At 49.1% G+C, this 12,277-nt stretch overlaps 1 protein-coding gene across 1 annotated transcript; it reads left to right on the top strand.

Moving 5' to 3' along the window:
- The first annotated feature begins 936 nt into the window (after nucleotides 1–936).
- On the top strand, nucleotides 937–10,938 carry AP5Z1 (adaptor-related protein complex 5, zeta 1 subunit). Its single transcript, XM_010289343.1, has 15 exons — nucleotides 937–1,116; nucleotides 3,270–3,414; nucleotides 4,490–4,602; nucleotides 5,111–5,279; nucleotides 5,723–5,863; nucleotides 6,252–6,289; nucleotides 6,367–6,529; nucleotides 6,799–6,977; nucleotides 7,469–7,611; nucleotides 8,432–8,581; nucleotides 8,813–8,924; nucleotides 9,336–9,433; nucleotides 9,702–9,834; nucleotides 10,014–10,228; nucleotides 10,553–10,938. Exons 1-15 carry the CDS (start codon nucleotides 1,027–1,029, stop codon nucleotides 10,821–10,823), a joined length of 2,160 nt encoding a protein of 719 aa, XP_010287645.1. The 5' UTR covers nucleotides 937–1,026; the 3' UTR covers nucleotides 10,824–10,938.
- Nucleotides 10,939–12,277: the final 1,339 nt, after the last annotated feature.

Raw genomic sequence — 12,277 nt, 5'->3', positions numbered from 1 at the left:
AAGTACCCCCGCAAGTGAGTGGCCTTCTGTGTCTCTGATGTCCGCAAAAAGCAAAGCGTTCTTTTCACGGGAAAAAAAAAAAAGGAGGAGGGATGTCTTAGTGCTTAAAAAAACCGCCCTGTTTTGAAAACTCTGAACTCGATATAAATGTAAAGCCACTCTTTGCCTTTTTTTTTTGCCATTGCTAAGCAGAAGGTGCCTACCTCCTTTTGCAGCGAGGGTAACAAGCGTTTGTGTCACTCAGCACTCTTTCAAGCCGCGCTAAGAAACAACATTCAGAAACGGAGACGATAAGCTGGCACTAGTCAAGAGAGATCATGCCAGTCATAGAACCGTTCAGGGCACTGCCGAGTCCACCACTAAGCCATGTCCCAAGTGCCACTTTTACACGTCTTTTAAATACCTGTAGGAATGGTGACTCAACCACTTCCCTGGGCAGCCTGTTCCAGTGCTTGACAACCCTTTTGGTAAAGAAATTTTTCCTAATATCCAATCTAAACCTCCCCTGGCGCAACTTGAAGCTATTTCCTCTTGTCCCATTGCTTGTTACTTGGGAGAGGAGACTGACACGCACCTCACTACAACTGCCGTTCAGGTAGCTATAGAGAGCAATAAGGTCCCCCCTGAGCTTCCTTTTCTCCAGGCTAAACAACCCCAGTTCCTCATCAGACTTGTGCTCCAGACCCCTCATCAGCTTCGTTGCCCTTCTCTGGACACGCTCCAGTACCTCAACATCCTTCTTGTAGTGAGGGGTCCAAAACTGAACACAGGATTTGAGGTGCGGCCTCACCAGTGCTGAGTACAGGGGGACAGGCACTTCCCTAGTCCAGCTGGCCACACTATTTCTGATACAAGACCAAGAATATGCAGGAAATAAATCTCTGAATCTTTTCCTGCCTTGCAGTGATGCTTTACTGTGACTCTTGCAGGCTAGATGGCAAGTTTGTGGAACTCTTGCAGACAGTGCTGTGTTCATCCAAGTGCCCTGAGCAGATTCAGGTATTATGTGCTGCCATCCTGAGAGAGATGTCACCTTGCAATGATCTGATCCTCTCCTGTAATGAGATTCAAGATACAAAGCTCTTGAGCCTGGTATCCTCTGTCCTTTTGGCTCAGGTAAATGACCTGTCAAGTCAGAAATCTTCCTTTGTCAATATGGATTTGCTTTCTTATTGTTCCCTGTTTGTTGAGCTCAAGGAGAGTGAAAATCAATTGAAAGTATTTAGGAAAAAAACAGAAGCATTTCTATGTTTTTCTAAGGAACCTAATTATTCTGCTTTGCATAGGAAAAAATGGTAACTTTTTTGTGTTTAGTATTTGATTACAAAGACTGCTTAACATTGTGCTGTGTACAGACTGAGTACCTCAAGTAGATTTGTGACTAAGTGGCAGCAGAAAGCAACATTTTGGTGCTAGGTGCTGTAATAAACTTCAAGTCAGGGCTGCTTGAACCCGTAGAGCAAAAGATTTGAGAGTGAATTTATTACTACTACTCTTTATGGTACTGGCTTTCATGTTCAAATGTTAAAAAAATACATAGAACCTATAAAACATGTAGGGCTATAAATGTGGATGGTGTTTCAAAGATCTAGGTTCTCCATGAAGAAAAAAACGTGAAAAAAGCCCTTCCTGTTTTGAGTGCTGCCCTCATTGACTGTCCTCTGGGGAATAAGCTGGAAACTTTTTATTTTCTTCTTCTACTTCTTCTTTTAGTATTATTGTGCCTATTAAAGATAAAATATTTTTCTGAACCCTTCTGAAATTTCTCATTCTGAGTCTCACTGTGTGCTTAGAAATGCCCCCTACATTTCTGATTACTCCTCTGAGTCTTACTTAACTAGAGGAAATGAAAACATAGGAACAGAGAACAGTGACGGATTACTTATGTGCTGCCTTACAAAGCACCTCTCTCCCATATCCAGCTTTGAGACTGTCTTGCAGTTCTACAATGTAAAAGCATACCCTGTGTGTTAATTTTTGTTCAATTACAACTAAAACCATGAAGAGGTTTTCATCAATTTCTGATGTTATTAAAACTTACTATATTAGCCATTTCAGTATCACTTTTCTAAGATGGGGTGCAATGAGCAGCAGCTTTGGTCATGAAAGCAGCCACAGTTCAGCAGAGCCTTTAAAAACATCTGCATATTTTCATTAGTCACTGTTTTGTGTGGAAATCATCCTCCTTCTCTTTGCTCCCCTGCTCCCCTTGGCTCTGCAAAGCCAATGTGCTTTTTGTAAAGCTTTTGGCTTTCCAGAAATCATGGCCTCTGGTGTTGCATTAGGAGCTGGAAACCTGCCATTGATTTGCGTTCAGTCAGATTTTCCTCTGAGCAATGAGAGATGTGTCAGCAAGACACATAAGCAGACCCATCATTTGCAGTGGGCTGCAGCAATGTGTCTGCAGGAGGAGAGGCGTTGTCTCTTCCATTTTCCTTCACTGAACAGATCCCCAAATCTTAAACTTCCTTGTCTGTATATTGTTTTGGTCAATTTATCCTCATCTATTCACTAGAGAAGCACAGAAAGTAGCCCTCCCCATGAAATTCGTCACTGGAACCTCTTCTGTAATTTCCTAATTGCTTCGAGTGATCTGGTACAGATGAGTGTCAGAGATTAGTGTTTGTTCACTGCCTTCAGCAGCCAGCTGCCCAAGACTCTGAGCAGCAGAGAAGGTTTACTTTTTGTGGCATGATGATGTTCATGGAGAAGGAAAATCTGTCAAAAGTCTGGGTCCACCTGTCATCTTTAACAAACTTGTCTTAGGCAGAAAGGTTTGACAGTATCAAAGCCACAGCTGTAACAGCCTTCAAAAGAGGATGCTGCTTTATTTTCCACATTGTGAGGATATGGACTAACCAGAGAGTCCTAGAATATGTTACAACCATCCATTTTCTATTCATAAATTTCTAATTTAACAATTGAGCTAGCAAACTGACCAGATGGGGAGTAGTTAGTGCTAGTACTCTCTGCTCTAGAATTCATGGATCATAATGTTTAGTTTGAAGATATCTGCTGCAGTTGTTAATTTCTACTTCAGGTGATAGTTGTCCACAAACCTGTTGTTCCATCAAAGTACTCTCCCCTCCTGGGATCTGTGAATTCACATTGCAGAAGATCTCTGTAAAATGTGTTAAAACAGCCTGTGCTGTGAGTTCTTTTTATGTTTCACATTGGTATTGATGCCTGATGGAAGAGTTTGAATGATATTGGTCTCTAGCACTAGTAGAAGATTATCTGCCTATCTTTACCTCTGCTTTATTTTTAAGGGAAATAAGAAGGCTGAAGTGTCTGCTGTGGGGCAGCGTATTGTAAAAGTCCTCGAAAGAAGACTGCCTGAGGGTCAGAGTGCTCGGTACCTTCTTCCTGTCCTGTCAAATGTCATCAGTCTTTCACCAGAATCTCTAACTGAAGGTAAATGTACAGGAAGGCCCGAGATTGCCATCTGGCTGTGATCTGTATAGTGACCAGAAGGCTCTCTGAAGGCTTTGGCTAGGAAAACTGCTATTAAAAGTGACATCTCTGCCACAAGGGGAAATTATTGGGTGAGATATAGTCCACCACTCAAAAATGGAGCTGGGCCTTTATCTGCTTTGGCCCCTTCTGGGGGCAAGAGTCTCTGTTCTGTGTGGATTTGTATCACAGTAACATGTACCCTAGCTAAGGTCTCCAGGTGCAGTAGGGATGTGAAATTGTAGCTACCCTGAAGAAGCAAAGTGAGAGACAGAAACAGAGACATGCCTGTGTATCTGTTCAGGCAAAAACAGCTAGTGATACTCTTCATAAGAGGCAGGACTGTATCGGTAGTGGTGAGCAATATGCCCTGGTGAGTAAACCATAGGAGAGCATTCCAGGCTTAAAATTGTGAGGAGTTTTGTTGTGAGCAAGAGTCTGTTTCTGGGAGTTTCCTGCAAGGTTTGTGTATGTCATGCAGTATGCAGGAGAAGCTCTGGGGAGGACGCTGGGCTTGGGTATATGGGCTGGCTGAGCAGACAGGATTACCTGCCTTAGCTTCTGCATGTTGTCTGTGAGGGATTTATGCCTTTGTCTGCAGAGCTGAAGCCAGTCACTGCCTGAATAAATTTTGAGAGTATTTTTGCACCTTCCTCCTAATAGCACCTGTGGATGGAAACAAAGGAACAAGTACCTCTTGACTGATCTGGTACCAGAAGTCCTTAGTTCCAACACTCACTCCCTGACTTTTTGTGTGGGTAAACAGGCAAAACAATAATGAGATTGACCCAGTGGCTAGGAGTGAGAAAAAGACACAGCTCTGAAATAAGTGTGTGCGATCCCGGACTCTGAAGTAGTATGAGGAGGAGTATAGGGCATCCACCTTGGGGTACCAATTTCTTTACTGATTGCTGGATCGGAGAAACAGCAATCTGGGCTGGAGGAAAAGCACAACAACTGAGGGGTAGCAGGGGTATGTTGCAGAGGGTGCTCCTCTGCCTGATGTAGCAGTGACCCTGTGACTTTCCTTGTACAGAGCAGACCAATGTAGTCAGTAAAAAGATGGCCGACTGGCTGAGGTATGCAAGTATGCAGCAAGGAGTTGCTCAACACTCTGGAGGCTTCTTTTCCAATCCCAGAACCAGACAGGTGAGTGCTGAGTTTTGGTCATCTCACAGCAGCATTTGCCAGTCAGGGAACTGCTGTTTCCAGTTCCCAGAATCAGCTTCTTTTGAGAAATGGTAACCTAGAAGGGCTGCTGTTCTTTGTCACTTTCTGTGGGGTAAGTGGTCAAGACACATAGGAAATCAAAGTAAGGGGATTTATAGCTCCAAGACTTAGGAATTCTGCTGTACAGGCAGAGCTTTGATCCGTGAAGTAGTTTTGAGGGGAGAGTCTTTAGGTTACCATGTACCTCAGAGTAAAAGCTGATTTCAAATGAGGCTTCTGTGAGAGGGAGGGGAAGCGTTTGGGATGTTTGAGCTGGGGAAAAGAATCCAACACAGTTGGCTTTTCTCTCTCTGGGTAGCTGCCTCCCTGCAGGCCCCCTAGTGCACATAAATGAGGGCTACTTGTCTCCATGGGTTCAGTGGCGTTTTCCTTGCTTTCTCACTTAGCATATCCCTGGGAATCTGACCTGCTGCGTCTTTTCTCCCAGCCTGGCCCTGTCACAGAGGTGGATGGTGCCATTGCCACAGACTTCTTCACAGTGCTTTCGATGGGTCAGTACTACACACAGGATCAGTGGCTCAACATGCAAACCTTCTCCATGCTGCGAAATTGGCTGCTGTGCTACGGGGGCAAGACATTGAAGACCCCTAATTCAGGTACAAAGTGAAGGGCTGCAGGCCTGTGTGGGTTGCACCCCCAAGACAGGCATGTTTTCTGAGGTGATTACATGGCTGCACCAGCAACCCAACAAGTGGCAGGAATATGGGCAAGAGTTCAGAACTCTTGGACTAGGAGCAGGGAAACTTTGGGAAGGAAAATCACAGAAACATCCTGACTGATCCTTACTGACCATTCCATGAGGCATTACTCATTCAGTGGGTCCTCTGGTTTCAGGCAAAACCCCATGGGTCCCTGAGAAAAAAGGCCTGGGTGGTGAGAGACAGCATCTCCTTAGTGTTCTTGTAACACTCCTTCTTCCCCAGACTTCTTTTCTTCACAGTGCACCTGGGAACAGACAGCTCCCTCTCTGTTGCTGGGCAGCTGTGTGGGTTACACTGCCCATGATGTGAGCCAATACGTGGTAACCTTTATTCTACAGATGACAAATCAGGAGTGGACAGGTCTGTTATGTCCATGGTCTCAGCTACATCCACATCGAGTCGCCGACTTCCCCCAAAGGACCGTCTGCGGGAGAAAGCCTTTGAGTACTGCCAGCGGCTTATTGAGCAGAGCAACCGGCGTAAGTCTTGCCATGAACCCTCCATGGAGCATTCTTGGTAGTGTTCTTGAAAATGTTTCTGTTTCACTGCCTCTCTGGGCTGGAATCTTACTCCCTGGAGTCTGCAGTCAGGCTCTAGTCATGGGATTAGTTGCAGCTTCTGGTGCAAGTCATTGACCAGCCCTGAGCCCAGGGTGTTGGGAGGGATTTGGAGGCAATGGCCATGCTCTGCCTCCTACCCTTGATTTGCAGTGGGGGGGCTGTGGAACCTGATTCTCTTTAGCCTGGAGCCTGGAATGAGGATCAGTATGTGTTCCCACCTGTCCTGAAATCTGGGTTAGTGCACAAACTGGCAGCCTAATGTTCTTGTTTGGACCCAAAGTTTAACTTGGACTCCTTTCTCTGGCAGGTCCCCTGAAGAAAGATGATGGAGACCTGCAGAAAGCTGTAAGTACACAGAGGTGGGGCTGAAGGTCTGGAAGTTGTGGTTTCCCTCACTTTGGTCTGACTCTGCTCTTCTGCAGTGCCTCATTGAGGCGGTGACAATCATGGACATCATCTGCAAACAGGACTCCTCCTACGTGTACCGCGCAGACTCCTTCCTGAAAATCCTGCATGGCAGAATTAGTGGGGATGCCACTTATGCCAGGGCACTGCTGCCCATTGCCCAGTTTTTCCTGAACCACGGTAAGTCACCAGCCTTTACCTCCCTCTCCATGGTCTAGTCTTGCATGCTCTCAGCACAGCCTTTTGTCCTGGCAGTTTGCTGGCTGCCTGAGTTGGTAATTCCATGTTGGCTGTATTCTGGGCTGGGTGATCCCACTTCAGGACACCCAGGAGCTAGGCTGTCCTGTGTTCTTTAGGAGAACATAGCCCAGATTTAGCTTAGCCCCTGGAGCCCATGTTGGCAGGGCTGCTGGGTGGGCTGTGTTTAGCAGTGTGCTGTGTCTTACCAGGCAAAATGGCAGCTGTGGACTCTGATGCAATCTACAAACACTTATTCACGGATATCCCGGCTCAGCTTTTCCACAACCCATCACTGGCCTTTGAATTTGTCCAGTTCTGCAAAGACAACAGCCAGTTCTTCACTGAGACCTCCAGCATATTCAGGCAGAGCTTCCCGAATCTCTTCAAGGTACAGCTTGCTGGAGCAGCACAGGAGAGAGCCTGCTGCACCTTCCTTTCTGTGCCCCAGAACCTTCTGTTTACCTTTCAGTGCACCCCAAAGCTGTCCATGTCTCTCCATGGCAGTGCTAGGGAGAGCGTAGGCAAGAAGGATGGGCAAGAGGGACTGTTATAAAAGCAGGTGTGTTTGAAGAGGGAAGCGGGTTCTGGGTGTGATTAGCACTGCCAGTAGAGGAGAGTCTGCATTCGTAGAAGGGTTGGGAAGTGCAGCACACACAGCACTTTGTTTCTGGAAAACTTTAATAAGTTGCAGCTTGCCAGCCACTGAACCAGCTGCCAGATGCCTGTGTTGAGCTTTTGACCAAACCCTCAGACTCCTCTGGTTTTGCTTTTCAGAAGCAACTTTCCCTCCCCTGTCCCTTTTGGTCACAGTGTGAGACTCGTCTGGGCATGGGGTGGAGTAGCAGGGGTAGTACAGCAGTTTGTGCTTGTTCCTTGCAGTTCCTGGCATGGAACAGCCCACCCCTTATCTCTGAGTTTGTGGACCTTCTCCCATTTCTGCTGGATGCAGGCACAGCTGTTGAGATCTTCCATTTGCTGCTTGACCTGCCCTGTTTAACTGCAGCTCTGGACATCCAGCTGAGGTAATGCTACCTTCTTTTCCTCTCACTTGCTAATCAGCATCTTGACATTGACCGTAGCCTAGTACACACTTCTCTCAGCCTCAGCTGCCCTCTGGCTGCAGCTCTCACAGAGCAAGAGGCATCTACTACAGTCAGATGTCAGCCTGGTTTTCCTAGTAATGTGCTGTGCTTGGGAAGAGGTGACCAGCTCTTGCACTTCAGTACTGGACTGTCTTTTGGGGCTGAGGGAGCTGTTGTCATTCCCCTCTCCATATCCAGCTCCAAACTGTTGCCACATGCTGGAGTGTCTGCCATGAGCCACCACCTCAACACAGAGGTGTGGGCTACCTGGTCTTCCTTCCCTGCTCTTACCCCTCTTTTCTGGCTTTGTTCTCCTGGAGGCATACAGAGGTTCCTTCCTGAGGTCATTACGAACTATGAGTCTCCAGGAAGATGGGATAGGATGGGGACTGGCTCTCACTGCTGTACTTCTGCTCTTCCTTGCCTTCCGTGACGTTAGCAGCTCTTTCTGGGGTGCTTAGAAAAGGGAGACATCCTAGAGGCAAGATGTTGGTGGGCTTCAGTGACTCAGGGATACAGAGCGCCATTTTCCTCTTTCCCAGGAGTGATACAGAAGCAATTCTGGAACTATTGCCTGAGCCCAGAGGGGTCTGAGCCCATAATTTCTGTCATCCTGGTTCTCTGGCTTCCTGAGGGCCTGGATTAGACTAACTTGCTGTCCCTGTTTCAGTGGAAAGGGAGTTACTCCATTGGTCAGGATTCCAGCTCTGCCCTGGCCCATTCTCATAATGCAGCACGTTCTGTGTCTGCCTTCTGCTAGGTCAGCTGCGCTTCCTACCTCTGAGAGGGCTGCCTGGGACCCAGCTGTGAAGCCGGCCACCTGTCTGGAAGCCTTTCGCCATCCCCTCTACAAGAGCCTGTTCCAGTATCTTCTCCGCACTAAATCTGCTCCTGAGGATGCCCCAGAGAGGTAGGAGGCTGCTGTAGGAGACTGCCGTAAGGGTTTGGTTCAGCCATCCAGCACTGGGAGGCAGCACTGGGATTGCTGGGAAAGGCGTTGCTCTCAGCTGGGGTGAGGTGCATTTGGTCTTCCCTGTGTTAGCTTTGCCAAGCAGTCGAAGGCCTTGTGGGGCGTAGGGAAGGGCAGCCAGGAGAGTAGCTGGGAACAAGCCTTCAACAGTAACTTTTCTGTTGCCCACAGGCTGATTCCACTTCGGCAGCTGCTGGGATCCCTGGCCAGCAGCCCAAGGGTCATGCAATGTGCAGAGACTGTCCCTGTCTTACTGGAGCTCTTTTTCAGTGTGGTGGCAGAGGTAGGCCCTTTTGGGGGAGTTTTTGCTCCCAGTTGTGCCGCAGGGATCTCTTGTTATGTGAAGAGCAGTTGTAGAAGCAAAAGTGTTAAGACGCTGCAGCTTCAACAGAGGGGTGCATGAGGGGAGGGTGGGATGGTCTAATACTGGCATGAACTAGCACTGAGCTGGCTGCTTCATCTGGAGAAGCAGAAAAGCTCCGTGGTGCAGTGTCAGGCTTCACACTGTTCTCTCAGCCAGCTGTAAAGTAGGTGGGTGAGAGCAGGATGAGTGAGTGCCTGATACCTGCTTTATGCACTGCTCCCCTCCTGCTCGATCAGGCTGTTTCTGTGCCAGCCGTCTTATCTGGCTGGTCAGTTTGAGTTTTCGTTGCTGGAAGTCACTGGTGTTGCTGAAGCAAAGGCTGTTTTTCAGTTTGCAGATGAGCTGCTGATAAACCAGTTGGTGGTGCTGCTGCTGCAGAGGAGTGACCACCTCTATGAGATCCCAGCATTTAAAGACGACGTGTACAGGTGAGATGGGACCGGAGGCCCAGCCAAGCTCTGAGCCCTCCACTGGCTGCAGCCTGGCATCCCAGGGCAGCCCAGGAACCTTTTCAGTTGTGGCCCGGTCCCTGCTGCGATGCATCTTTGGAGGGTGCAAAATGGGAGCTGCACCTTCAGCCCTGCTAGACACATCCTGAGTGTACAGCCACTGTGCCAGGGGCACAGCTGCCAGCACCTCCTCAGTTTGATGACTGCCTTGCCTGTGATCTGAGCTCTGCCCATCTCTCTCCTCCAGGGTGCTGAGCTCGCAGCTGGTGATGCTTTGCAAGCTGCACCCTGCGCTCATCGTGGAACTGTCCAAGGAGATTCTGGAGTTCTCGGGAACAGTCAGCAACATCCAGAACAAGGAGGCTATCTTCACCCATGTGGTAAGCAGGGCCTGCCTGCTTCTGCCACAGGTCGCACCAACTGCGGTGCAATCTGTTGGTCACCTTCCCTTTCCACCTCTTCTCTGTCCTAGCATTAGTTAATCTGATTTGCCATTCCCTAAAAATTATTTGATCCCCTTTTCTTCTGCTCGCCCTGAGCACATCTGCCTTTGCTCCAGGTCTGGGCTATTGGAGAATACATGTCTGTGTCCTACGATAAACGCTGCACTGTAGAGCAGATCAACCGGTTCTTTGAGACTCTGGAGGCCGTGCTATTCGAAATCACCCAGCTCCGACCACTGGCCAGCACCCCCAGCTACGCACCCCGCGCCATCAGTGTCCTTATGGCCACCTTGACCAAGCTGGCAGCTCGCAGCCAGGACTTGATCCCCAGGTGAGGAGGGACGGCAGGGAAGGGCAAAGGGCTGAAACCTGCAGACCTGATGGGTCCAAACACAGATTTTGGCCAGTGTTAAATAATCCAGCTTGGCAACTGATGGAACCTGAAACTGAAACAGGACAGAGGAAGTAAGCTGTGGAGGAGCAGTTTGGGGAAGTGGGATTCATGGGCTGACTAACGCTCTGTGCCTCAGGAGGAGGTGGTGGGAAACATCTGGTGTTCACCTACAACACTCTTTTGGAGTACGCAGGCTTAAGTAGTGACCTTGCTGGGTGCAGAGGTCTTGACAGCTGATGTCTGTGTTCTTCTCTCCTGCAGAGTGTCCATGTTCCTGTCCAAGATGAGGACATTTGTGCAGAACCCTGCTGTCACCTCTGTTTACTGCGAGGAGGACCTTGAGGAGATCCTTATCCGGGCAAATGAGCTCATGAACCTACTGAAAATGCCAAGTGTGGCTCAGTTTGTGTTCACGCCGCCTGTAGACGTGGACAGTACACGGTTTCAGAGAGAGGTGAACGACTCCCTCCCTTTTGCCCTGAGGATAGTCACCCGTCTCCTAGAGCCAGCTCCTGGTTTCATGCCAGGGTGAGGGCATGAGGTCTCTGAGAGGCTCCAACCTAGATTGTAACTCATCAGACACTGCTGACGCTCAATGCTGAGGCCCTGCCCTGAACTGAAAATGAGGAACAAGTGATTATGAATGAAACAGAAAACAGGAATAAGTAGAGCTGAGGCAGCTCTTCTGGTCTGAGGCTGTTTGTATTGCTGTCTCCTAGCGCCTGTTGCTTCTCTATCTCCTAAGCTTGTCTTCTCTCTCCCTGGCCAGTATGGATTGAAAATCCCAGTGGATTTGTGTGAATGTGGCAGGAAGGTGAGTGCATGCATTAACACCCTGCCAGCACACCATGCCCCTTTGGAGGCGTATCTCTTCTTCCCTTCCCTCCCCTTTGCCCTCGCTACACCCTGGCTGTGCATGTGCTTCTTTTATTGCCGCTCTGCTTGCAGCAGATCAGCCTATGTGGGGTGGAGAAAGCAGATGTGATTCCATTAAGGCTGCTGCGAGCCCTCACTGCTCTTCTGTCTTACTGTCAGAGTCAACATGTCGAGATCCAGGAGACAGCTACCAGACAGCAGCTTAGAGAGATTTATTGATCCAGTTTATTGTTGACACCAAGAGCATTTCTTAACATATATCAGCCCCATGTCAAACAGGCGCCATGCTGTGTTCTGTATCTGCATGAGAAGTTTATACACATTCGAGCTGTACAGTATTAACAAATGGGGGAAGTAAAGACATCCCACTGCTCCTCCCAGGAGAAGCAAGCCCTCATGCACACTAGTAAATAGCCGGGTTTATTTACAGTCTGTTTTAATACCTGACTGCACTGTGAGCAACACACAGCCCTGAGGCTGTTTCCCACCGCATGGGGTTCCTGAAGCCAGGCTCAGTGGGGAGCAGAGGGTTGCGTTGGTATCGCTGGAACTTGCCAAGGTGCAGCAGCCCCAGTACTGCCCAGAGCAAGCCAAGCCTCCCCAGGCCGTGGCTCCCGGGCAGAGGCGAGTAAGGGGTGCATGCAGTTTGCCCAGGGGCTCTAGGCAGCCCATTTCCTGCCCTACCAACCTGCTGAGCTCCGTGGAGGATGGCAGGCCAACATACCTACTTGATTCAAAGTCGAGTGAATCACCAGGAGCCCTGTGGGGCCCTGAGCCTTTGCTCGCCTGCCTGCCGCAGCTGAGTCAGCGGCAGGAGGGATGCATTGCTCCCAGCCCCTGCTGGGGCGGCACGCCAGGCCGGTTGGCGCGAGCATGGCCTAGCAGAGCAGCAAGGCACTAGTGTCTCGGTGAAGGTCTGTCTGGCCCTAGAAAAGGCAGGCCAGGCTGCGTTGAAATCCAGCAGCGGAGCATCTCCCCTGCATGGATTATGCTGACACCTCTCTCCTTCTGCAAAGTGCAAGATTTAAGCACAGAAACCAAAACTACAGCAGTGAAGTATCTGCTATTTAATTAAGGCCATCCCTGTTAAGCATCCCTTTTTTAGCATCA

The sequence above is a fragment of the Phaethon lepturus genome, unplaced genomic scaffold (assembly GCF_000687285.1).
Source record: "Phaethon lepturus isolate BGI_N335 unplaced genomic scaffold, ASM68728v1 scaffold31070, whole genome shotgun sequence".
NCBI lineage: Eukaryota > Metazoa > Chordata > Aves > Phaethontiformes > Phaethontidae > Phaethon > Phaethon lepturus.
Note: the sequence above shows the minus strand (reverse complement) of the source record. Positions and strands in the feature narration are given on the sequence as shown.